Here is a 27,392-nt window from a genome sequence, read left to right as displayed (position 1 = left end):
CTAGTAAGTGAAGATAAGTGTGTGATGATATTTTCCTGAATTAAAATATTATTTTTGTGTCCAAAAGGAATGAAAAGTACAGCTGCCAAGGGTTTATTTGGAACTGTACTTGGTATAAAATAAACTTACAAATCGATGCACATGAGAGTATTGCTAGAAAACCAGCTACAATATTAATAACACATATATTGCTCAAAAAAAACCCTGAATACTAGGTTTTGGCAGACTTTGTTAGCAAACTGTACTATTGGACTCACCATCCTGTTTAATGTCATAATCACTGTCATGTGCCAATTAGTACCCTGTACTACACATGGAAAAGAGCACTGAAGAGGAGAGTGTAAATTAGCTCCTGTGGTTGGTGCACTTATCAGAGAGATGCTTCAACATTTGCTCTGACAATGACGATTTAGGCTATTTAAGTGGATGATGCCTTCAGTTAGTGATCATTCTGTGAGCTCTATCACAGACTAGGAAATACATGATGAAATCAACTCTGACAGCACCATCTACGTGTGCCTCATAGACGGGCAACACTCCATAAGCCAAAAGGGCACACGTGAATACCAGGCTCTTAATGGCACCCATCTTTATACTTTGCACGTGCAACACACACACACACACACACACACACACATGTACCTGTGAAGCAACTCAGATGGAATGATATTTTCATTCAATGTGAAATTACCTTGATTTAACATGTCATGCTAAATTAAAGTGTCTAAGTTTCCTAAGCACCAAGAATAGTCTGAATAGTACAGAGTTCTAATATTTCTAACAAACTGGAAGATAAAAGAGATAAAAAGATGTGGAGGCTAACTCACAATAAGCAAGGGGGAGGGAAGAATAGAAGTTCATTGCTATAGACAAAGGGAAATGAAGGATAGGGAGGGTGCATGGGAATAGAAAAGACAGTAGAATGAATCCAACATAACTTTTCTGTTTATGTATGAATACACAACCAGTGTAACTTCATATCATGAATGGGAAGTTACACTCCATGTATGGATGGTATGTCAAAATACATTCTTCTGTCACATATAACTAAAAATAACAAATAAAAATTATTAAAAAAATATAAAGTTAGCCTGAAAAGACCCACTAAGGCTCAGCAAAAGATTACAGAATGAAATAAAATGTGAACATTTACAAAAAAAAATTAGGATTTTCTGAAGTTAACATGAGTATCCTTTCAACACCTATTATACATTGATGTATCATATAACTAATTTACATTAATAATTTTAAAGACATTTCAACTTTGATACTATGTAGACATCCAAATATACAAAGAAAATTCCAGTTAGTCATCCAAATATTTTGCTTATTTTGTTTCAAGCATATGTATATTTGGAAACATTCAGATGGCAGAGGAAATTTTCACATATTAGCCATATGTTTGGCATTGCATAGATACACAAAAATGTTAAAAGGAACTGGCAGTATAAGGGATATTTATATGTCTATTTCTGCACAAATAAAATTACATGATATCTGTCTATGCATTGATTAAGAGATCATATAACCTTTAGGGCAACCTCAAATTGAAGAGCCTCAAAGTTGAAACTGTCCAAAAGAGGGCAGATGGAAAATAGAATTGGAAGATTTCTAGGTGTCTCCATCTTTTCTACACCGATTTTTCTTCTAAATCTACTCCAGTCAGCCTTCTTTTCTCATAACTCCTCTGAAATGGTTTTTTTTTTTTTTTTGGAAGGGATTTGAAAACTGTTAGACCTAATGCCTGGTTCTTTGTCCTCATCTTACTTGATCTAGTCGTGGGTTCAGAATGGTTATTTACTCCCTCTCTCATCATCACACATTTCTGTGATATCTCTTCTCTGCTCCCTTGTTGAACATGGCCTCACTACCTTGAATACATCTATGAACCATTGACCTCCATGTCTTCATTTCTGACCCATCTATCTTCTCTGAACTCATGTTCTGATCAATGCCTTAAACTTGGTTCCTGCTGTCATATATACCTAATTAAAATTTTTTTTAATTGGAGTTACTCTTGATTCTTCTCTCTCTTTGAACTCTTACCCTTCTTCTAGTCCGTTGGAACATCTCATTGGCAGTACTTTCAAAATATATGAAGAAACAGAGTGAATTTACTTTTATGTATATATTAATAAAGCCCCCTCTATTGCTGCCATCCTGCATAAACCATTCTAATATCTCTTCAAGATTCTAACAAGAGCTTCCTTGAGTTCTCTGTCTTTTCTCTCTTAGTCCTTGTTTATTCTTATCACAGCAGCCAGTGTGACCCTTTAAAAATGTTACTTGTTGACTTTATAGCTGAACTTCCAAAAGCATCTCCTGGCACATGGTACCTACTTCATAAATAGTTGGTGAATGCATGAGTAAATGGCGTAAACTGGGTCATTTAGGTATGTTTTTAAAGAATCAGAGAAAATAGAAAGCTACTGGATCTTGGAATTCAACTTAGGTTATGTTAAAAGTTATTCCTGTTAATAATTGTTGAGTGATAAAAGGATCCTTTAGTGAAATTACTTTGGAATTCACATGATCACATTGCATGTTCAGGGAAGGTCTAGAGCATGGATAGAAAACTTTTTGTAAAGGCACAGAAATTAAATATTTAGGTTTGTATTGCAATCTCTGTCATTGGTTCTCAGATCTGATATTGTGGTACAAAATAAGCCATAAACAATATGTATGCCATGGACATGAGTGAATTTCAATAAAACTGTGTTTACAAAGGCAGAGGAACCTATTTAATTTTGTTTAAAAGAGTATTCTTGACATTATAGAACCATTAAAAATTATATAAGACATCCATTAGCATTTGGCTAAATAAGTGCCCCTCAGGACATAATTAAAGAAATACTGATCTAGTCCAGCCGTATCATTTATTATGAGGGACTTGGGGATGCAGCATAGATTTTGTTAAGTACATATACTGAGCTAGTGGGACAACAGAGACTAAATTCCACGTATAATGACTCCCAGTTGACCATTTTTTTTTTCAGTTTTATACCAATGCTTTCTAGCAGCTTCTGACAGCAATGAACTTAAAAGTATATTACCTGAATTTATAGATTACTTGATTTCTAAATTAGCTGAATTTATAATTATAGATTTTAAAACTGAACATTTCACTGAATAACACCATGTTTTTATTTTCTGATTTTAATTTTTATATATTTCTAACTATGAATTTATTTTCAACTTGTTGCAAAAGAGACTTGGGTACACTTACCTCTTGAAGTTCTCTTAAAGTTTTTTTTTTCTTAATTGGTTTGTTATAATTTTACATAAAACATAAAGGTGGAATTCATTGTGATATGTTCACACATGCAGATAACATAATTTGTTCAATTTCCTTTAATTCTTAAGGTTTTAATGCCCTTTTCCTGGCGGCAAAAAAACAGAGACTTTTTTCTTTTTATCTGCTATCCCTTGAAGTAGTTTTGTAAATAACAGTGATAGAAGACAATGTTCAATCTTAATTTTCATAATGTACATGAAACTGTAGACAGACACTTTCAGTGTTCAGTAACTTGAAGACTGGATTGAAGAATGAAGTACAGGTAGCACCTCCATGAACAAGATGGGCCACACATACACATATACATACGGCCACCTGCTTGGCCACATGCACATTGATCTCTGCAACTTCTGCCTTACCTGGTGGCCCTGGTGGTTTAAATCCCTCCATCTTTTGGTTAGCCTCATTCTACTCTATAGCATGTGCAGATATAGACTTGGATGCCTAGCTTTTTCTGTCATCCTAACGTTTTCTTCTTTTTTACTGAAACTCTTTAAAATGTCAAAGCCTTACATTCCAGATTCCACCACTCATCAAAGACTGGCTGGCCTCCCTGTAGACCACTCTCATAAGTCACCACATATAAATGGTATAAAATCAAAAGGCATGAATTCAGTTGAAAGCTCACTTATGTGAGACATTTGATATTTTCAATGCCCGCATTTCATTGTCAGCCAAATGAGAATAATTAATATGATATACCTTGTACTTCAAAGTACATTCTTCCATTATCTCACCAGGGAAAGGAAGTTAGGATTTCCATTTTCAGTTTCTGTGACAGAAGGATGTCATGCTACACTAATGACTATTAAAGAAATGGATAAGACAAGGATTGTGGTGCACTTTGAGTTTCTCAGGAGAGTTATATTTCTCCTGTATACACACCAACCAACCTATGCGTCCAGTTAAATTTGATTGAAGTCCTTTTCTGTAGTTTGAACCAATTAGAATCTCTTTTTCTATTCAGTGACGTCTTTGCTGCTCCGTCTATACTCTTTCACATTTATATTAACTTTACTAATTTTTTTTTGAGTAATCACTAATTACCTTATTATTGTTCCCCCAAAAATGTGTTTTTCCCCTTTTGGGAACATCCCTAGAGATGAGCTCCTGAAAATATCACCGGTAGGATTCATTCTTTGATCCTGCAGTGACAAGCAGGACACGAAAAATCTTAATACTCTCCATCCCCTTTGGATATGAATATCTGAATTTGTCCTGAATTAATTCCAGTTCTTCAGTGACTCAGATTCATTATGATATCATGCCAAATAAGCTGACCAACAATTAAAAGTGACAAAAAACTGATTCCAACCTTTAATGAAACTTCAAAAAGGAGACATCTAGCAACTTCTCACCTTTTAAGTCCTTTTTTCCGACTTTCATTCACTTGGCTGTTTAGCCTACCACTCTCCCAAATAGTCAGTCTTCATTTACCATTTTACTTCTTCACAATCACACAGCAAAACCTTTTCTTTCTGGTCCCTCTTTCTGTCCACCTTTCATTGTTCTCACTTCTATATCACAAAACTCCAGGAAAAAAAAAAAAAAGAGCTCTTCTGGAAAGTCAGATAAAGAGGAGAATTGAAAGCTGCTTCATCAGATGCAGCAGAGAAGAGCAGGCTAAGAACACTCATAGAGGAACAACTGTGTCGCCACTGATAAACTGCCACTGGGCAAATGTCCCTGACCAACTGCCAAACAAGAGGCCGCTTCAAGTCAAAAAAGTGGAATAAAATGTAGGCCTCGTATCCTCCTTACCTCTTTCCTTTCCATTGTGGAACCTTCAGACGCAGCTTTATTCCATCACCCTCTCTCTGTTTGACATCACTGGGTCAACTCCGATGCCCCAGGAGTTGCTTTATTGGCCGGCCTTCCAGTAGACCAGTCTTGTAAGTCAGCACACATAAATGGCATGAGATCAAGTTGTGGTTTCAGTTGAAGCTGAATATTAGGGAATCCTCAAGCTCTTATTCTTAACTGCGTCCAGGGCCCTGAAGAGACCATCAGCCATCTCTTTTTCTGGGCTGTCTTTCCTGCAGTTGGGGAGTCAGTTCGGGGCATGGAAGAGGTGAGCCCTTCCTTTCTTACAAGGCTTTTTGTGCATCTGCCTCTCTGGGCTGCATTTGAACTTGGTCTGTTTCTCCAGCAGCCAGGCCCTTACCCATGGTGGAAAGGTACGGCATAGAGTCACCTCCAAAGTCACATTCCTTGTCTGCCTAAGCTTCGAGAATCCCCCTTTCAGAGTTTCATGTATGTCAACAGATGGGCATTTTTGCTGCTGGTATCACGGCTTTACAGGGACTTGGAAGGTGGCCAGGGAGAAAAGGTGGTAATCATCCAGTTCTCTTCAGTACCAGAATCTCAGTCCCTTACGTGCAGCCTAAAGTAACTGTCCATGCAGGTCAACCTGATTCCCAAGAAGACTGAATCGGGCTTTCATTCAAAGCCTCTCCTACTCAAGAATTCTATTGCCCACTCAGCTCTCTTGTCTGTGCATTAACCTGTAGCTAGAGGAGAAGAGAATTTAGGTAGGTGTTAAAGAGTCTCAACTGACCATTTCCCAACTCTTTGACATGACTTTTAAATTGTTTGGAAATTCTGAAACCAAATCATGAATGATATTTTAAAAAATAAAATACTGAAAGTAGAAAAAAGATTAATATGCTAATTTGTTTTCTTCTTCCTACTCATCACAAGCCCTGCTCCCCTGTGCAATATCAGTCAAGGGGATTTTAAAGAATTTTTAGTATGATGTTTTGAAATCATTTTAACAATTATTTTTCCAGTGTGTTTTCTCTGTTGTTAGCAATAATTAACCTTGAAATACACTTAAAAGGAAATGACGAAAGTGTAGCTCCAAAAACATCAGCTCTGATCAGATCGGTATTTTGATATTTGATTTCTTATATTCACTTTTTTCATAAATTGGAAATTGGTAATGTAATTTAAATAAACATGGTTTTAGGAAGCATTTTTAACATATTTTTATATTTTTCAACATTTTATAACCTCCCAGAGAACATAATTTATAATTTTAAGATGTAAATACAAATGATCATAATTTTAAGATATAAATCTTCTCCAAAAGAACAATTTATAATCTTAAGATGTAAAATTGGCTTTTGCTAATTGTACTTGTCTGCTTGCTAGGACAATTAACTATGATTGTTTCAGAGTAAAAGAGACCATACTTCAGAGTATAATACTAACCAACGGTGAACTCTGAAAGCATTGTCCCCAATAGAAATACAGGCCCTTCTAAGTTATTCTGATTGTGTGGTTCTAGTTACTTGCTGCCAATGCACATACTCTCCCAAGTATATTTATATAAAGTCAGAATCATTTTATTTATTCTCACAGTTTCTTTGGGTTAGTAGTCAAACACTGAAAGCAGGGATGTTTTGTCTGCTTTGTGACATCTGTGACTTGGCAGCCACCTGAAAGGCTGGGAACTCTAGTCATCCAGATGTTTATTTTGTGTTTTTGTGGGGGTTTTTTTGGTACTAGGGATTGAACTCAGGGGCACTCAATCACTGAGCCACATCCTCAGCCTATTTTATTTTATTTAGAGACAGAGTCTCACTGGGTTGCTTAGCACCTCCCCATTGCTGAGACTGGCTTTTTTGAACTTGCGATCCTCCTGTCTCAGCCTTCCAAGCTTCTGGGATCACAGGTGTGCGCCACCACATTAGGCATCACCTAGAGATTTCTAGAATTACATTCTGGCACCTGGGATAGCTGGCCTTAGAGACTAGGTTCTGCTGTGACTAGAGAATGTCAGTGGGACCCTTCATATGCTTGGGCCTCTCCTGGCAATGTGGATGAGTTCTCACAGGGAATGTCTCAAAAGAAAAAATACAGATGGGTAAATTCCAAGAGAATAATCATGTAGGAGCTTGAACAGTCACTTGTGACCTGGCCACAGAAGTTAGATAGCATCATGTCTGCTCTACTGTATTGGTCAACACTGTCCCAAGCCCATCCAGATTCAAAGTGGGTGGCCATAGACTTTACTTCTCAGTAGAAGGAATCACAATTTTAAAACCTTCATCGGAGATCATCATCACACGATTGATTTGTTGCTTTCCAGAAATAATCTTCTGTGTCTTTTTTCTTACTGTAGATCAAAAGTACTCATTTGTACAATGGCTCATCTATGTTAAAAGTGCACACATAGCCATTTATTGACTTTAGTATGCTTTGGTTTGCAAGTGAAAGCAACCTTGACTCAAACTGTTTTGAACAATAAATTCATTAATTGATAGAGCTGATGATTCGAGGAGTAAAGCAGATTCTGAGAAGGGTTGGTTCGGTGGCTCAGGACTAGTGGGAAATACTCTTCCCCCTATTTCATCACTGTGATTCTCTTTGTGTATCTCCTCATAACTGAAGATGACTGTCCTGAGCTACTCACTGCTCAGTGCAAAAGATAAAGAGGTCTTCATCCTCCTGGTGGGCTTCCCTGGACTGGAAGAGCAGAGGTCACTTGTGTACCCTTAAAATAATTGATGAGGTCAGGATTACATTCAGCTTGCCATAGACCATGCCCATTCCTGAACCTGTGTTGATTTCAAGGGGTCTGCATTATACTGGTTCATCAGAGTGAAGGTATGTCTGATCCCATGTAAATTGGTGTCTGCTTTACTCAGTAGAAAATGAGAGGGTGTGTGCTGGAAAGCCAGCTGTGATTTCCATTTCATCTTCAAACACCCTCTGGCAGCTGGAAGTCATTTGACCACAAGAGAATGAAGCCATGTCAGGTTACTGTTAGCATCACAGCTCTATCAGCTGAGAAGTCGTCATCACCTTCCCATTCACTTGCCAGGACCCTGCCTTTGATACAAATCAGAGGCCTATCCAGAGCATTTGTTGAGGAAATTCTGTTTGACAAAACCCAGAAAAAGTAGTTACAAAAATGTGGCTCAACGTGGCTCTTCTGTTCCACTGGAGAGTAGTAGGACACTCCCTGGGTTTGTGAATGCTCACGAGGAGCGGATGTGCCCATAAGGGTGCAAGGAGAATATTTCCTGCCTTGAATAGTTGCTGCCTTTTCCCGTCTGAGGCTCTGAACTCTTTCTTCAGAACAATTAATCTTTCCCTCTGTTTTCTAGGGTTGACACAGAATTTAATCATGTAGCCTCTTCTACCATAACTTTTATTAATTGTTTCCACTTCAAGTCGATGAAGCATGACAGGGTGACTGTCCTCATTTTGCAGTTGAGGAAATAGGGACGAAGGGTTAAGCAACTTGCCCAAGACCACACATCAAAGAAAGAGTGGAATTGACATTAGAAATGATTTTCTTGGAATTTTGTCTCAGTGCTTTCCTTTAAAAGAATTATGAAAATTTCTAACAAAAAAAGGACAAATAATAAATAACAATCACTTGGGAATCTATTACTCAGCTTTGGAATTTTTGTAAGAGATGAATATTTATTTAGATAGAGTGAAATCTCCTTTTGTACCATCCCCTCACTCAGGTTCCCCCCACTAACTCTCACCTCCTCTGAGAAAATCAATGCTTTGCCTTCAGCGTTGTACTCTTCATATGTGACCATAAGAATACGATGCATTTTTATATAGAACTATATTATTGCTGCTGTCTTGTATGACTGCTAAAATTTTTTCTTATTTTTTTTCTCAGCGTAGTTTTTATGATATTTCCATGGAGATACATGTGGCACCTGCTTAATCATTTTACCTGTTGCAATATAGACTATTATACTGAATAAATACAAAACAATTTATCCATTCTCTTTATGAATATTTGCATGGGTTTTTTTCACTGATTAGTATTATAAAAAAATAATGCAGAGAACATTCTTGTGGCTTTCCCTTAAACTGCTTTCTTAAGTACCATTTGAAAGGAAAGAAAATATTCCCATGCAGATGTATACAGAGACTAATTTTACTGTTTAAATTCAGTGTTACAATAATGCAGGAGTGAGTAGCAGAAGTAAAATTTATTGTGTATTTTTGTATTTGAGAAGACATAGTATAGGACTAAAATCAATATAAGTTCTATATATATTATGATTTTAGCTGATATTATTAGAATCTATTATTACATCTAACAACTTTATCTGTGAGTAAACTGATCATTACTAGTGAATTATTAATGATACTCCTTCCAGAACCAGACTTGAATTTCTGCCTCTTAGAATTTTTTTTTTGTACCAGAGATTGAATCCAGGGGTGTTTATTTATGGAACCACATACCCAGTCCTATATATGTTTTATTTTGAGACAGAGTCTTTCTTTGGCCCTTGCTAAGTTACTGCAGCTGGCTTTGAATTTGGGCTCCTCCTGCCTCAGCCTCTCAAGCTGCTAGTATTACTGGCATATGCTGTCATGACCAGCTGCCTCTCAGGGTTTTTATCAGTTTGAAAGTGTTGGCCCCAGTCCAAGTATTGGATTGACAGGGATGTGCTTTTCATTATAGAAAAAAAAATAGAGAGCCAGGCATATGGCTTGATGATAGAGCACTAGACTAGCAAATGCAAGACCCTAGATTTGCATACGCTACCCTCAAAAGCACCATACACACACACAAAAAAAAAAGAAAAAAAAAAAAGAACAAGAAAACCATCTAAGACACTATGGGACAGAATTGGACAAAAGAATGATTTATGTTTAGGAATTATATAGTCTCTTTTCAAATGGCTTTATTAAAAAAGACCCTCATCATTATGCAAAATACATATATGAAGATGTGAATTTGGTGTCAACATACCTTATATACAAACAGAGATATGATAAATTGTGGTATAAAGGTGTATTAAGAATTGTAATGCAAAAAAAAAGAGAGCTCATGTATAATGGCATAATTTGGCGTGAACATACTTTATATACAAAGTTATGAAAAATTGTGCTGTGAATGGATAATTAAGATTGTAATGCGTTCCACTATTGTCATGTATGTAAGAAATAAAAAAAAATCCATGTGAACAATGAAACTAAATGGTTTTGATGAAGATACTTCCCTATTGTCTTAATACTAGATCTGTTTTTAGCACCTCTAATCGTGAAAACACCAGTTGAGATTTGGAAGAAAATTACTGGCATCAGAGAGGGTAGATTAGGCTTGACTCTTCCTTTGACTGAACTTTGTGGGGGAAAAAAGTCACTTAAATATACAGTCTTAGTTTCACTTTTACTATAGCAAAACATCTGAACAAATTCACTTATAAAGGTCATTTTTTTTGTCTCTTTGTGTTTTGCATGATGACTGGGCCCCATGGCTTTGGGCCTGTGATAAGGAGGTGCTTTCCCGGCAGGAGTGCCTGGTGGTAACAACACTGACAGCATTCCAGGAAGAGAAAGAGGTCAGGGTCCCACCAGCCCCTGGAGGGCATACCCCCAGTAACCTAAGGACCTCCCACACTGTTGGGCTGAAAATGAAATGGAAGCAGCTAAACTAATCACCATACTCAAACTGTTTAATATATCTTTCCAAATGCATATCCCTTTTATTTTATGTATACATATTTATGATCTACTCTCTTAAAAATTTCAAATATACAATAAAGTATTGTTAATTATAATCAGGTTGTTATACATGAGAATACCAGAACTTATTCATCTTGCATTAAATTAGATGTCTTATTTTGTATTTAAAAAAAAAAAAAAACACTTGAAAGCCATTTGTGGGAGCTGACTTCAGAAAACATCTTAGGGGCCTCCCAGATGTGGTTAAGTCACTATTTGAAACGTATCGGTTGCTCCCATTTTCTAGTTTGAACCTCAGATTCCCCAGCATAGCAGAACAGGCTTTTTGTGAATCCTGTCCCAGGACAACCATTCCAAGGATATTGTGAACTGCAGTTTCCCAGTACCTACAATTCTGACTCATGGCTCCGTACGTTTGCTGATATTTCCCCCTTGGCCTCAAATGCTCCCAGAGCCCAAAAGCATTACCTTTGCTAGAAGCCCTTTCATACCCAAGTACTCAAGAAATTACCTGGCCTTTGCCTTGCACCACATATCCTTACTGGTTTGTATCATAGCCATGATACATTTTCCTGCACTCAGTATTTTCTGAAATATCTGTCCTACCTTGTTAGATGGAGGAAATTTGGACACTACCTCCAACAACCTGATGATGATTCCTGCTAATATGTAGACCAAAGTCTCTCTGCTATATTATCCACCCAGCACCTGCACACTTGCACACACATGCGATGTGACCTAAATAAATTCATTCAGTAATCTGACCAGTTTCTCCTTTCAACCATGTCAAGGACACTTTGTATGCCAGTGATATACCTGTACACAATTTTTAATGGCTGCTAATAATTTTAATTTATGGATCACCCTAGGTTTGTTTTGGTTGCTGTTTATCAACAGTTAAAAAAAATTTATATGGGATCTGACTTCTTATTCCTCACATGCCATGAGTATAAATTTAAAAGCACTGCTATTGTCCTTACCTTTGATTAGTTGAAGAATCCTGGTGTAATGGCTTATATAGGAGGTGTCCCCAAAAACTCATGTGTGAGGCAATGCAAGTAAGTTTAGAGGTGAAATGATCGGATTATGAGAGCCTTCATCTAATCAGTGTGCTGATCCTTTGAAGGGGATTAACTGGGTGGTAACTGTAGGCAAGTAGAGTGTGACTAGAGGAGATGGGTCCATGAAAGTGTTCCATTAGAGGTTATATTTTGTCATTGGTGAGAGGAGCTGTCTCTCTCTCTCTTTCTTCTTCTTTCTTCCTCCTCCTCCTCCTCCTCCTCCTCCTCCTCCTCCTCCTCCTCCTCCTCCTCCTCCTCCTCCTTCCTGGTGGCCAATGTCCTGAGCCATCTTATTCTACCACATTCTTCTGCCATGATGTTCTGCCATACTTTGGCCCCAGAGCAATAAAGCTGACTGTCTATGGATGGAGCTCTCTGAAACTGTGAGCACCACATAAACCTTTCCCCTTCTAAAATTGTTCTGTCAAGTCTTTTGGTCCCCAGAGTGAAAACCTGACTAAAACACATGGCCTGCTTTTATAACTCTCTTCAAAACTTTCCTTCATTTTCCTTTGGGTTGTATTTTGTTAAAATTCCTGTATATCAGAAAGTCTTCTGCCTAGTGATGCAATATTTTTAGTTAAACCCTCTCTCTCTCTCATGAGAATCATCTGTAGTTACATAGTCAGGATTTGATTTTTTTAGGAACTAATACAGTAGAATTATGTATGTATTGTATTTTAATATTTTAAATCTCACCTCCCTAATACAGGCTGAATTATTATTATTTTGTGGTCATGAAATCCAAGATCATACATGGTAATTTTTAATGTGCATTTCCACTTTACCAACCATTTCTAACCTTGTTAGGTAGATATTGCTAGACTAGCTCATTGGGGTACATCCTCTGTTCTCTGGAGAAATAATGCAAGAACTGCTCAACTATGTTGTTTTGCTAATGAAGCACCTGGTTTTGAAAAGTACAAAGTCTTAACATTATTAAAGCAAATTTGTGTTTTTTTATATGAATCAGGATTATATTTGTCTGATATAACTAGGTAAATTAGTTAGAATCCATAGTTCTTGCTTATCTTCCTTTTTTGTTGTCCCAGTCAGAGTTTTTGAGAATTCTTGGTACTTCATTTCGTGCATTCACTAGTACATCTTCATACCATGCAGTATTAACCCAACACTCTTAGAAAACTTTGTTTCCATCACTATATTCTAACCTTGAATTCAATGTCATCAAGTCTCAAGGAAAATTGTGTTGTGATTGTTCATTGCCTTAGGACTGAATGTAACCTATGTGTCATTTATCACTAAACACTTTAGTTATCAGTAGAGATCTGAGTAACCTTTACTTCCCTCTCCCTGTGCAATTATCTCATATCATTACCCATCACCTCCTGCTGTTCTTCTTTCCCTACCACACCTACAGTGGTGGTTTTCAACCTGGATGGATTTTCCCATCAAGGAAATTTGGCAATGTCCATGTCAAATTTTTATTATCCTAATGGAAAGGGTGCTTCTTACATTTGAAAGAGAGCTCAGAGATACTGCTAAACCTCTTACAATGGAAAATATCCACCCACATCCAATAAAATTTTACCTGATTCAAAATGTCAGAATGCCAAAACGGAGGAGACTTCCTGTATGGGAATTGACTTAATGCTTTTTAAGTTGAACTTTTAGATTTCTTTCACCCCAGAAATGTTCAATTTAATGCATTCTCTTGATTTGGACTAGCTACTCAGTGACAAAACAAACTAACAAAACCCAGGAGATTATATCCCATGACATTTCTCTTATTCCTTGGTTAAAGTGGGACAGTGACTATCATCTTCATCTTCAAAACATCTTCAAACCTGTTTTCCTTGTTCATAAAATATATATTCTAACCAGTTGGCATTACTATAGTTACACAAAATAGGGAAATGAAAACTAAAGCATATTTCCAAGTGAAGAATAAACCTGGAGGGATTAGTAAGCATGATTATCCTCAGATACTCTCAGCTCCAAAGGGCATTTATTGTTTGGAATGTTGCATCTGCAAATAGATTGAATAAACTCTGTGTGTAGCATAATACTAACACTATTGCATTTTTTTCTCTTTCCTTTTTTTTCCTCGTCAGACATTTCACATTTTCAAGAACAAACTGATTTAAAAGGATTACTAGAAAATCTTCACCAAAATATCCAAGCCAAAAAAAGGAAGAATGTTGAAATCGTGTGGCTGGCTGCAACGGTAAGCACTGTCATATCAGGTCCTACTCCCTGACACATCAGAGCCAGCAGACATGAGGAGGCATACACTGTGCCAGGTCCAACCTCTGCACTTTTAGTTACCAGCTGTTATGAGTCCCCGTCCAGGGGATGAGGCATTGTCACTCCTGTTGCTAGTTCTTTCAATAGACTAGAAAATAAGTAGAAAGAAAGTGCATTCACCAAGAGAAAATCTTACTCATTAGCTATTGTTATCAACCCGAGAGATTAAAATGAAGCACTTGTGATTTTGTTGGTGTTACAGGTTGCAATGTTGATTATCCCTATCAACGAAGATTTTTGAACTGGAACTCTAGAGACATATGGTTTCAATAGAATGTGGTTATCAGATCTCTGACTCACAGCTTTAGTAGGGCTCCTGGACATATTGCTCAGTTAATGAGCTTGTAAATGTGTTTGTTAATTTAGATATTGGCATTGAATTTATTATGGATTGATTGCTCTTGGGGTAATGAACTATATTCTTTATGGTTCTTTTTCACTTAATGGTTCCCTTCGGGTAGAACAGCCTATTTTCTCACTTCAGATTCCTACAACAGTTAGAGAAGGGATTGTGTCCACTTTAAAAAAAAAAAAAAACTTTTCTCTGGCAATTTTGAGGCATAATTCATATGAGATTTATGAATTTTGTTAAAACTTGAAACCTAGAGTTCCTGTGTTTAGGAAATGATCCTTCTATCAAGCAAGATGCACTGGAGGTGCCCACAGGGGCCGCCATGTGTGTGGATGCTGCAGTGTTGCTCTTATAACCTGGAGTCCAGCCTAACCGAGCTTCTGGCACACTCTATTCTCCATCATTAGCATTTACAAAGTCTTTTCCTCACTTCAAATGCTTCAACTATGATCCAATATAACTCACTCCCTTTTGGAAAAAAGGAGTAGATAATTTACCATGAGATTATATAAAATAATTTACCAAGAGCAAGACAGAGGAAGCTGCTAGTTTGCTGCATGCCATCTTAAGAGTCCCAGGCAAGACATTGAAGGTGACAGTATGAAACCCAGCTTTCAGGAAGCTCATTTAAACTGCTCCCAATTAGCACCATGCTGCATTATAGGAAGTCTGTCTGTAACAGCTTCCACCGTGTGGCTGCACTTACCCAGACCACCATAGCTGTTAATTCTTCCGAAAATTTCACAATGGTAGGTCAAGAGTCATTGTTCCTATTTTACTAATAATGTGATAGCATTAAGGTAGTCTCATCATTTGCCAAGGCCCTCTGGCTACTTAAGAACATAAATAAGACATTATACATATATTGGGAAGTTATGTAAATAGATAAATTGAGGCTACACCTGTTAAGTGTGAATGCATAGTTTCTCTCAGGATATTCAGTTTTTGCATTTGAATATATAAAACATTTTCCTATAGATTCCACATGATTCTAAGGTTATTTTTATTAAATGTATATGCTAGTCAAATATGGCTTCTGTACAAAGTACAACTGAATGGCTGGTTAGTAGCATTTTTGTGGGTGGAAGTCCCAGTTCCAATATCTATTTGTAAATAAAACAAAGAAATATAGGAATATCTTCTGATATTTTTCAAAAAGCTTTTATTTCTCTCTTTCCTCTCTTCTTTAAATTTGTTTTATGAAACAGTCCTTGTATTACTGTTTTACATTCTAATTGAAAAATCTCAAACTATTCAATTTTGTCTTAATTTAAATAATAAAAATGAGAATTGAATGAAGTCAAATACTCATCAAGTGCACTAAATAAAACTTATATAGTTCAAGGGTTGTAGAAATCCAGAAATCCAGACTCCCCTTTTCTACTCTGATGAGCTTGCTGCTATTTCCACTTTACTCTGAATTTAGAACACTAAATATCCTAACTAGGATAGGTATATAAAGAATATTAGTCCTCTTTAAAAATCATATCTCCAAAGTAGCCACGAAGGTCTATTTTATTACTGTGAATGTACTTAGCTTTTAAAAGTGTGAACTACCGTTTATTTGAAAGGATTAAAATTTTCTAAGTGAAAAAAGATTATATGGTGAAATCAAGCTCCCATATATCTCAAGTCTCTTTTATTGGAAATAGAAAGTAGTGAAGGTCTAAATTAATAGGATCTATAAATCCTAGTTTAAGTATCACAATGACAATTAAATGATGGTAAAAGCCCTCAGTATAAACGGTATTATTTTCTTCTCAAAGCAGAACAACTTTTAAGGACCCCCTGACAACACAGAATGAAGTAGGCCTTTATTATATCACATTGAATTAAATTTAAAGGGACATTGATTAGCATTGTTGATGCTGTGGTTAATGATTGATATCTTATATCTAAAGCCCATTATGGGAGAGAAGGAAAGGAATGGAGTGATTTACCTATTAATGGTAAGGTAATGTGCTGCTTAGAGATTCTTCTCTGACGTTAGTTAGAATAACAACAACATCAACAACAAAGAATTATAGAGGGGATCAGAATATAACAGAAGTTAAAGACCTGATCCTTGGATTCAGGTAAACTATATTTGCATCTCAGATCAGCTCTCTTGTGGCCAAATTATTTATCTGCCTAAATCTCATTTTCTTCATCAGAAGATAAGAACAATTATACCTGCATGTGAAGTTTATTAAAAAAAGCAAGTCTGTGAAATGTCATAATGTTATACAGGTACACAGCAGATGTGCACCAAATGGAAGCTACTTTTCATATTCTTTATGTTTCTAATTGGTTCTATCATCTCATGCCATGAAGATTTTTCAAACACCATGGCATAAAACCAGTCTAGCAAAGGTTTCTTAAATGTGCAAAGACTCTGATCAACTGTCAGATCCATGGAGTAAAGTGTTCTCCATTTCCACTGAGGTGGTTGCAGCTGGGCTGGGATTATCTTCATGATCTACTACAAATCAGGTTCCGTGTTGGGTACCATCACCTACTCTGTTGCATCTGTTAGATCTCATTTGGTTTTAACAACTCATACCTCACATGCAAAGAGCAAATAAGTTAAATCTGCACCACTGGCTTTTGGAATGAAAAGCAATCATTTTACCTTTCATAAGGCACACTGTACCCATTTCACTAATCAGTCTAAACCCAAAGTCACTGGTAGTTGGTGTGCCCAGGCTGGCAGTGTTTAGAGGAGGCTAATGCTAAGATAACGCACACATGAACAATAAACTCTTTCCATATGTGCCACAGATTTGTCGCAAGCTAAATGGTATTCGTTTCACCTGCTGCAAGAGTGCCAAAGACAGGACATCAATGTCAGTGACGCTGGAGCAGTGCTCCATCTTGAGGGATGAGCACCAGCTGCACAAGGACTTCTTCATCCGTGCTCTGGACTGCATGAGAAGGTATTCCCCATGTTTTAAGGTCTTTTTTAATTTTAAGGTCATTTTAAGTTTTTTTTGTTTGTTTGTTGAGTTTTTTTATTTTTAAAACATTTATCTCATCAGAGAATGAAATGTTAAGTAACTCCCCTATATTCCCATGTTTTTTAGCTCATGGCATGAGACAATTTTAAGTAATCCTCTTACTCATTTCAAGCAATAAAAAGAAATGTGGCCATGCCTGCATTCCAGCATATGCATGGGGACTGTTTCATTAGTTCATTGGCTCAATATAAAGGGTTTTGAACATTTCATACACAACACCTTGAGGGGCCCATTTTCTTGATGTCTATGTGGCCATGAATATGCACAAAATAAAACTAACTCAATTTAAAAAATAATAATAATAAAACTTCCCAAATTGAGACTAGTAGGACATCTTCCCAATGCCTGCGAGGTCTCTGAGTCAGTACCCTTTTTAAAGATCTGGAGTGGTTTTCACATCACTCATCCTAAAGATGGAATGACACTGTTGCGTTAAAGCGCAGAATTAATATTGTTAGTCAGCAGGCATTTAAAATGCTATGCCCCGAGTCATGTGTCTTGATTCATTTCCACAGTAATTAAATCTAAACTCTGAGCCATAATGGGAAGGGAAAAGTACCTCATTCACAGTGTCTATCATCGAGGACACAACGTTAATTTAAAAGTTAAGTGAAATCGTCCCTGCCACAAAGACCAGCTCAGAAGCTCTTTAGAAGACATGGGGCAGGCCCGTGCTCCCAGAGAGGAGTGTCCTGTGGCGCTGGACAGGCGGCTTCTTATCTGCATGCTCTTAGCCTCTCCCCTGCCCTCTGACTGCTGTGCCTTGCAGCAGGGACACAGATGCGTGCCTGTGCTCTTCTCTGCCTGTGTGTTTTCCCACTAATGAGAGAGTCCTCAAGTCCTCGAGTTTGCAGCATGGCATGTCTTCTGGCGTCTTCATTGTTGTGTGGAGTTCCAGCATAACTTTCTGATAAATGTATAATGATGTTTGAGAGGCCTGACATGAACATCTCAGCCATATAAAACATGCTAGAATTAAAAAATTCCTGCCAAAATAATCTCTCAGCACTAACAGGGAAAATTCTATATCCTAGTATTAAATCCTCAGTTCAAGGGAAGAATACAAATGTTACCGTGGATGGAACAAAGGTACTTGGCGGGGAGATGAAGAGCAGGTGATTCAGAAGGCCGGGGACACCATGGCACTAAAGGGATTTGACTAACAAATTATTTGGAGGGAGAAATCGTTACCTATTGACTTAAGCTGGAGAGAAGAGAAGGAAAGATCCTTACATTAGAAAGGTTATCCTTCAGTCAGGAAGATAAAGGACATATCTAGCATGCACATAAAACTATAAAATTAAATATTTTTGAATTGTGTACCGCTGTTCAGAATCGACTTTATTTATACAACACATTTGATCATGACATAACATTTTCGGAGGTATGTTTTTGAATTGTTAAGAAAAAGTAAGATGCTAGAAATTTAATTTAAAATGACAAACACTCTTAACTTCCATATCCCTACTACACTGGTAATATTATTTTTTTTCTTCTTCTTTTTTTTTTGTTAAATTTCAAAGCTAACAAATTGACCTTTCAGTCTTATATATTTAAGGGTTAACTAGTGTGTGAGAATCTGTGTGTGTACGTGTGTGTGTATTTCAAGAAAATAGAAAATGTTTGTTAATAACTGTCTGCATTTCTCTCTTTGGGTATTCTCACTTAAAATACATACTCATAGGTACATACCTACATTGTTATGTTGCCAGAGATTATTAACCCTATGAGGTAGGTGGTTGTCTGAGACTTGGAGCTAGCTGACCTGAGTTTGAATACAGGCTATTGACCACTTACTAACCAGTAAATAACACATCACCACTTAGTGCCTTAGCAACTTAATTGGCCTCTTAGTATCTCAGTTTCCTCATCTGTAAAATAATCGTGATAACATGAACTGCTCTCTGAAAGTGATGAGAACAATGTTTGACCCAGTAAATTAATATGTATTAATAAAAATAAATATCAAAGTTCATAATGTTAACATTCTCATCATCCAAGGACAATACAATCTAGGTAATTAGGAACTTTGTAGTTTTATACTTGTAAATACATTATGATAGAGATTTAACTCCAATACCATATAATAGAGTGTTCTGGCAACACTTGTAAATAAGGTTTCAAATGCAATGTTTTTTTTTTTACTTGTCTAAGAAAAACAGCTCTTTAAATAGCACTTTAAAATATGCTTGTGTTTGCAAATGCTGTGCAAATTATGGAAGGATTGCATTCATTAAGCCTGGGCAGGTTTTGTATAAATACTTTTTTATGTTAATGTGTGTTATTTTATGCTCATGGAATTTGAGCTCAAGGAGTCACCTTAGATGTTTTGTCTTATAAATAATGAAACTGAGTTAGTTCTAGAGTGTTTGGGCAGAGCTACTCAGGCCCAAAATATTTGAGCCAGCATTGGAACACAGGTCTCCTAGTTATAGATCAGGGTTACTTTCTTTGTACCAAATAAAATGAAATAGTATCACTCGAAATGATTTGATAATATATTTAACTACTGCAAACCTATTAGTTAAAACAGAAGTCACATTTAAAACTTTTACTTATAAAAATTCAAGGCTGTGCAAAACCAAAGTGGTCTCCCCAAATCTTAAGACCTCGAAGAGCCAATTCTATAGCTCTAGGATAAAAACTCTATAATTTCAACCTTATCTATTATGTTCTCCATTATATATAGACACTGAGAACTGTATCTGGTCTAGAGCAAAATAAATATAAACAATAATTGAGTGAATTAAGAAATGTCTACGTAGGAATTTACTCTGCTGCCCTCTGCTTTTCAGAACCATTTTGTAGCAACTTTCTCATTTTTAAAAAAAATTATCTTTTTTGGATTATGTCCTGAGAGTGTGATTTAGTTCTTACTTTGATATTGGAGCCTTGTTTCCCAGGGCCACCCCTGTATCAGGGTCGCTTGGTGAATGATTGGTCACAAGCTGTATTCAAACAGCTCAGTGCAGTAATGCTCCTACCCTCTGCTGATATTTCTGCTGGTGAGTTGGAAGTACACTGGATGTTCCGGAGTTCTCAAGCCTGCCTTGCCTTTTATTTGTGCTGAGCCCTGTGAGGTCATCCTGGCCCACCAGGAATATGTGGAAGCTTATCCAGGCCCTATGTGGCTCTTTTCTTTCCACAGTCTCCATATTGACTTTCTGGCTGGTCCACTGGTCTAAGGGAGTGGCACCATTAGAACTTTAGTCTCAGGGTAGCTGTGAGATTGGCTCTTGGCAGTTTGCCTTCAGGAGCACTAATTCTCTGATTATGCATGTGGGTGCCCCCCCCCACCCGAGGCTCTTCACTTCAAACCCAGTTAGGTTCCAAAAACAGTGAAATAGCTGGTTTCCACCATTGTCTGATAGAACTCGGAAGTGACCTACTTCCTACAACTAGTTCTCGCCTCCCCACTGTACATCCCGTCCTGAGTAGGTTAATCCACTATGAAGTCAGAGCCTTCATGATCCAGTCACTTTCCAGAGCCCCATCTCTGAACTCAGCACATCTTGAGAGACATTGAAAATCTGAACGATAATGGTGGACCTTCTTTAAACCAATTTTAATTTAAATTAGCAACCAATGTTAACTCCTTTATAACACTGGAAACCTGGCACTTCTGTCCTTTCCTTGAATTTTAAAATGTAAGTGTATGGCCAAATGTTTTTCTTTATTAATTACAGCAAAACGTTGCAGAGTGGTGGGGAAAAAAATAATTGGCAAGGCACTTTTTTTGATCATTTTATGGGTTTTTTATTTTATTTGAAGAATAGTTGAATGCAGTATCAACACTCAGTTTTTAGCTATGACATCTCCTTTGATTGCTAAGAGGCTTCTTTCTGCAATGCTTTTTCAAAAAGAAATTTTAGTTCCAACTTTGATACTTATATTTGATAAATAGAAAATAAGAATTGGACTTATAAAAATACAATAAGTATAGCTGGATTAAAAATCATCGTGCCTTAGCCAAAATTAGTTGTTGGGAAATGTAATTGTCACTCTAAAGTAGATTTTTTTAAATGGCATTGCATGGGTGTTTCTTTTAACAGGAGCACTGAGATTATGCATTGATTCAATGTAACATGTGACATCATATTGCTTAGTTGTCTGTATTTTATTTGTCTAATGCTACATTGCTCTGTCAACTTGTCATTTCATTATTACTCCTTAAGATGAAGATAATTGATCTGCCATTAGCAAGATGGATCAGGATAAGTTTCAGTACACAGCCTACTTATCACCTTTAAGATACAGGGTTCTAATTATTCTTTTTTAGTAAGTATTAACTTCAAAAGAAAGAGACTAATGACTCATCAGCCTTGTTAAATTCTATTATCTCATTGCATGTCATATTTTCAACATGTTGCACCTGGAATGTATATTGGGGGATAATAATTTATGAAATGCTTTGCTTCGTAAGTAAGTGACACTTAACCAATTGATGCCAATAACATAGTGCTTATGATCGCTTATTCCCTTGCAGAGTTAGTTTTTTGAATAGTGTAGTTCACATTTGGCTGAAGTAAAAAGGTTTTTTTTTCATTCTTAGCCCTGTTTCCACTTTTAGCTTATTTTTCTTAACTTTTCTTGATTGCACTAGTTTGAGAAGAGTTTTAGAAGAGTTCTCTCTTCTTTCAAATATAAAGAGAGTCATAAGCACTGCAGACACAGTAATTGAAGTTTGTAGCTATTTATCCACTGATACAAAAGGATGTATTGGTGGAGAATAGCACGACAAGGGATAGTTTTCCCACTGTTGCTGTTACCTACTCCCTTGAGAATCTCATCGTGCTTGCTTCCTGCTTCAGACCCTATCTGTATGAAATAACGGGAATCATTCCAAATGGACTCACCTTCATCCTTGCTAATGATTACGCAAAACCTGACCCCACTTAAGATGCTTTAGCTTAGCTGAAATTAGGGAAAAGAATACACTTCTTTGCAAATCAAAGATTTGTTGGAGCAAGTATCTTTTAATGAGATATTTGCAGATAAATCACCAAAAGAGAATTTATTTTACTGGAGACATCAAAGAATGACCTTTGAAGAACTTTCAGCTTCCTGAACAAAAATATATGTGCTAATTTTAGAGAATCCAAAAATCATTTTTGTGTGACAAAATACATTATCATATTACCTTGTTTTAAAAAGTAGTGGTTTCCAAGTCTCTTTCTTTTGTTAATCTGCATACAGTATTTTGCTTTCTTTTACTGGTGACTTGAGACACTGGACTGTGAAGCCATCAGCCACCAGATCTCTACACACCTTCCCAAGAAAATTACTTCTTTTAATTTTTGAAACCATTAACCAAGGCTCTATCTGTTTTTAAATTAATTTAAATAAGTTGAATCATATATGTGAATTTAATTGAGATACACAAACAACTTCTGCCACACCAACAGAATTTAAAATTCAAAACCTAAAATCCTTATTCTAACTTTAATTACTCTTCAAATTCATCCTAGGCCTCAGTTTCCTGAGGCTTGTAAACAAGTGATAATACACACTCTCCCCGCTGTGTGTATTCTGTTAAATGAGGTCACTTATTTAAAGTCTCTTTACCCAGTGAATGTCAACATCTGCTAGTCTCTAACCTGCTTCTCATTTCCTATTCCATGTTTCTCTATCTTCCTAAAATTTGCCTGGTCTTCCCCCTTGCCCCTCATAACCTCTTACAGAATACAACAGTCACTAATATGCCATTATGTAAAAATGTGAGTATGTAACAGATGTGATTCTGCAATCTGTATTTGGGGTAAAAAAGGGAGTTCAAAACCCAATTGAGTCAAATGTATGAAAGATGATATATCATGAGCTCTGTAATGTTTTGAACAATCAATTAAAAAAATTTTGCCTCGTCTTCAAGAAAAATCCCCAGCTTTTTATCTCCAAAAATGGCTTGAATTATTTCCCAGGGCTTATAGGTTAGAAGATTTAGAAATCTTGCTAGAACCCTTCTAATAAAGGATTCTAGAAACAGCTAAGCATGAAATAGGGGTTTGTGCTCATCTGTTTTCAGAGAGAAGCTCCTCAGCACTCAGATAGTGAAACTTTTATATGGTCAATGCTTGACTGTCCATAGATTTTATTGATAAATTAGGATCTTCTATAAATAATGTATCAGGAGCCCCATCTTGAGAGGTGAACTTGGCTACTGAGCATTAATCAAATACATCAGTTATTTTCATAGTCAAAAGTAAGCATTTTTTGAGTATCTACTATGGCAGAGCACCTTGCTGTATTAGTTAGCTTTTCATTGCTGCAACGAAATACCTGACACAATTAATGAAAATAGGAAAGGTTTATATTAGCTCATGGTTTCAGAGGTTTCAGTCCATTGTCAGTTGGTTCCATTGCTTGGGACCTGGGGCAGTGCAGTATATCATGGTGGAGACATGGTAGAGCAAAGATCTTCACCTCTGCATTGCCAGGAAGCAAAGAGAGAGACCAGAAGGTATAAGGGTCCCAATATTCCTTTGAAGAGCATGCACTCAATGCCTACCTTCCTTCCACTAGGCCCTATTTTATAAAGGGTCTGCCAACCCCAATAGTATCATAGGCTGGCAACAAAGCCTTTAACACTCCTCCATCCTGTCTCCAACCTGCAAAGGTTCATGGCCATTTCATAATGCAAATGCATTTACCATATCTCCAAGAGTTCCCCAAATCTTAGTAGCTCAATTGTTACTCAAAAGTCCAAGGCAAATCTCCTCTGAGATTCAAAACAAACCCAAACTGTGAGCCTCTATAAAAATCAAAAAGAAAATTGCATACTTCCAATATACAATGGCCCTGGATAAGTAGTCCCATTCCAAAAGGGAGGAACATGGAAATAATAAGAAGGAATTGAAGCAAAGCTAGAATGAAATCTATCAGGGTAAACATTAAGTCCTGTAGCTCTGCATTTAGCATCCAGTATACACAGTGGCATGATATATGCTCCAAAGGGATTGGGCAGCCCACCACTGTAGGATTGTGTGGTTCATATGGCCACACCCCTGGGCTGGCTGTACCCACTGCATGCTGCTTTCCTCAGCAGAAAATTCATATTCCTAGAATCTAACTACTTTGGATTTCCATTGTAGCTTCAACTTTACTAATCCTAGCTTCGTGCATCACCCGGTCAGTGATGCACTCAGGACTCTGATGTAGATGAAGCCAACGTCTACACCAGGAACTGAACTATGGTCCACTAGAACCGTAGCTATGGCAGCTCTGGTTGCCTTGATGGCTAAAAACAGGAAATGAATCCCAGGGAAGCATTTATGGGAGCAGGGCATCTCAAAAGAAAGTCTTTGAAAGGAGTTTGCACTTTTACACATAGCTTGTCATATTTGGGGCTCTACTTATTCCTGAGATGCCGTTCAGAAATCTTTCTTATTGTCCTGATTCAAAGTACTTGCATTCCTTTTAATGTGGTAAACGTTTTTAGCAACTGCACCTTTCTTTCCAAGACTTTTAAACACATTCCTTTCTCCAGTCAAACTGCAAATATTCTAAACTTTTCTGCTTTGTTCCTCTTTTCTCCTGTTTCTGGCTAAAAGCAGCCAATAATGACCAGGCTTCTGCCAAATGCTATGCTTCCCTTGAAATTATTCATGTGGTTCACATTTTTCCAGTATTTTTGTTTACATAAAAGGTATCATAATTGTCATATTGAACAACTTTTCTTTACCTGATGTTTTTGAGATTATGTGTATATGTAAGATCTAGGATTTCCCCATTTAATTACTGGGTAAAATTCCCTCATATAAATAGATAATAATTTGTACATTCACATACTGAATTTTAGGTTGTATCTGATATTTTTCTAGTATAAACAGTAATGGCATAGGCATCTTCACATATATATCCATGAATACAATTATGAGGAATTTCTTCAATATAAACCCCATTAATAGAATAAGTGGTAATGTATTTATATTTTCAATTTTACTAGGTGCTGCCAAATTGCTCTTCAGAATAGCTCTCCTAGTTCGCAGTTCACAAGCCATGCTCATGGGCTGCCATTCCAGTAAGAGTTCTGGCCAATCTGATGGGTGAAAGTTCACATTCCTTTTAAATTTATATTTTCCCAGAAACGTGAGAGTGAACATGTGTTTGAACATTGGTTGTCCATTCTAATTTCTAACTCCCGTGTCTCATTTTTGTTTCCGATATGAGGATTTTGTATAAAATTGGAGGTTGAAAAAGAATCGAGCATTGATAAACCTCTGGTCTATTGTGTTTAAGTCAAGTTCTAGGAGAAGGGTACAGAAGTGGCAGTTTAAAAAAATATATATTTTTTTTATTTGTTTTGTTTTTAAAATGAAAGCACAGTGGAACAGGACAAGAGTTCCCTTGGGTTTGGATCAAGAAATGCACAGTGTTTTGACAGGAGCCTGTGACAGATGGGAAGATTTTTAGCAGGGAGAGGACAGAGCTCCACTTTAGACAAGGGAAAGAAACTTCCAGCAGAGATACGAATAAAACCCCTGGTCAATCAGGGAGATGATTGATGCCTTTGCACTTGGAAAGTGAGGTGCATCAGGGACTCATTTTGGAAAGGGCTGACTCTCATTAAGAAAGCTAGAGGTGAAGGCAGCCCAGGCCTGAATGATCTATGAAATAGAGCAGTTACACCAAAACCTAGAGCGTCCATTTTGCCCCCTAGTGGACTGAGACAGGAGAATCAAGGATGTGAGTCCCCATCCCCATTTAACCATGGAATGATATTTTTTTTCCATAAGCACCACCTGAACTATTATTTATTTTAGCCTTGTCCTAACCAATGATGTCCATGAATTGATACACTAATGTGCCCATTACCTTTGTCCTCACGTGAAAATAAAGCCAGGACTGATAAATTCATATATCATTAGTTACTTTCTAAGAGCGCTTGCTTTCCATCAGGATGGTTAGTTTGCTCTGATGAACACTGTCACAGAAGTGCTTTATCCCTCCTTCTAAGCTGAATTTTGGTCATAGTGCTGGGAGTCTTTGCAGGCCAGGGTCTAATTAAAGCTGTGCTTGGAAGCAAGTGTTTACGGAAAAGCAACCAAGCTATATGGCAAGTCACCCTGATGAGAAGATCACAGATGACAAAGGAGTTCAGATGCCCAGAATAATACAATTATGCCCAAAAGATAATGGCCCAAAGCCCTACAGACAAAAAAAATGTGTCATGCACAATTACACCCCATTCTTTTCCGCTCAGTGAACATATCAGAATTCATGTGAGTGTGAATGACATCATTATGGTGATCAAGAATGTTATTTATAAAGCATGTTATTTGCAAAATTCGTAGTTTATTAGCTGTAACAAATCACATGTGATATTCTCAAGTATCACAGCAATGTTTTGGGGGGATCACTGCACTGAATATTCTTAAAATCTAATCATTAAGTCAGCTCTGCAGAGAGCAGGTGCCTCAGGATGGCATATGAATTAAACACAGGGCAGTGGTTAGGAAGGATTTTAGAGTTAAATTGCCCCTGCTTTCTACTTCTTAAAAGTATAAAGAAAATTCTAAAAGCCCTGAGGTTATTTATTTATCTGTAAAAATGAAAGTATGTAACTATAAATATTTATGTGACTATAAATATTTGTAGATATGTGTATTCAGTAACTGGGTCTCAGAAGTGTGTGATGAAGTAACTATCACTGTGGTACTTTCATTGACACGCTCATCTTGGCATCCAGCATCCTCATAAGGTTGTTGTGAGGGCAAAAAGAAACCCATTGATGGGCTGGGTGTGTGGCTCATGGTAGTGTGCTCACCAAGGATGTGTGAGGCACTGGGTCCAATTCTCAGCACCACATAAAAATAAATAAATGAAGGTATTGTGTCCATCTAAAACTCAAAAAATAAAATTAAAAAGCATCTAATTCAGTATTTGACTCATTAAGGATTGGTACCCAATCAGTGCTGCTGTGGGTCTCACTGATGCATGCTGGGTGGAAACTGTGGGTTTTGCTATCATTGCTT

At 37.0% G+C, this 27,392-nt stretch overlaps 1 protein-coding gene across 2 annotated transcripts in view; it reads left to right on the top strand.

Annotated features, from left to right (window-relative positions):
* Inpp4b (inositol polyphosphate-4-phosphatase type II B) overlaps window positions 1–27,392 on the top strand; it is a 756,225-nt gene that overhangs the window by 686,956 nt on the left and 41,877 nt on the right. For both annotated transcript variants that reach the window (XM_026386173.2, XM_026386174.2), the window contains 2 exons: window positions 13,881–13,993; window positions 17,186–17,340. In XM_026386173.2, coding sequence (XP_026241958.1) covers window positions 13,881–13,993; window positions 17,186–17,340 — 268 coding nt within the window. The remainder of the gene's footprint in view (window positions 1–13,880; window positions 13,994–17,185; window positions 17,341–27,392) is intronic.

Source organism: Urocitellus parryii, chromosome 10 (assembly GCF_045843805.1).
Source record: "Urocitellus parryii isolate mUroPar1 chromosome 10, mUroPar1.hap1, whole genome shotgun sequence".
NCBI classification, from domain to species: domain Eukaryota; kingdom Metazoa; phylum Chordata; class Mammalia; order Rodentia; family Sciuridae; genus Urocitellus; species Urocitellus parryii.
The sequence above is the reverse complement of the archived record's forward strand: the minus strand, read 5'-3'. Positions and strand labels throughout refer to the sequence as shown.